The sequence below is a fragment of the Tupaia chinensis genome, unplaced genomic scaffold (genome assembly GCF_000334495.1).
Source record: "Tupaia chinensis unplaced genomic scaffold, TupChi_1.0 Scaffold000184_1, whole genome shotgun sequence".
In the NCBI taxonomy this organism is placed as follows: domain Eukaryota; kingdom Metazoa; phylum Chordata; class Mammalia; order Scandentia; family Tupaiidae; genus Tupaia; species Tupaia belangeri.
In genome coordinates, this window is record NW_006159659.1 from 4,339,153 (window position 1) to 4,339,415 (window position 263).

Here is a 263-nt window from a genome sequence, read left to right on the forward strand (position 1 = left end):
GGGGCGCCTGCCCCTGCCGCTGCTGCTGTTCCTGCTGCCGGCTGGGGCTCTACAAGGCTCTGAGACTGAGGAGAGGCCCCGGACCCGCGAAGAGGAGTGCCACTTCTACGCGGGTGGACAAGTGTACCCCGGGGAGGCTTCCCGGGTGTCTGTCGCAGACCACTCCCTGCACCTAAGCAAAGCCAAGAGTAGGTGGTGCCCCGCCAAGGATGGGAGTGGGGAGAGCCCAGAGACACGTGTGACCTGGTTGCCGTCGCTTCTCC

The 263-nt window shown here is 66.2% G+C and overlaps 1 protein-coding gene across 1 annotated transcript in view; it reads left to right on the forward strand.

Annotated features, from left to right (window-relative positions):
- PRDX4 (peroxiredoxin 4) overlaps positions 1 to 263 on the forward strand; it is a 19,657-nt gene that overhangs the window by 2,724 nt on the left and 16,670 nt on the right. The window contains exon 3 of the mRNA XM_027771114.1: positions 2 to 188. Within this exon, the coding sequence (XP_027626915.1) occupies positions 2 to 188 (187 nt within the window). The remainder of the gene's footprint in view (position 1; positions 189 to 263) is intronic.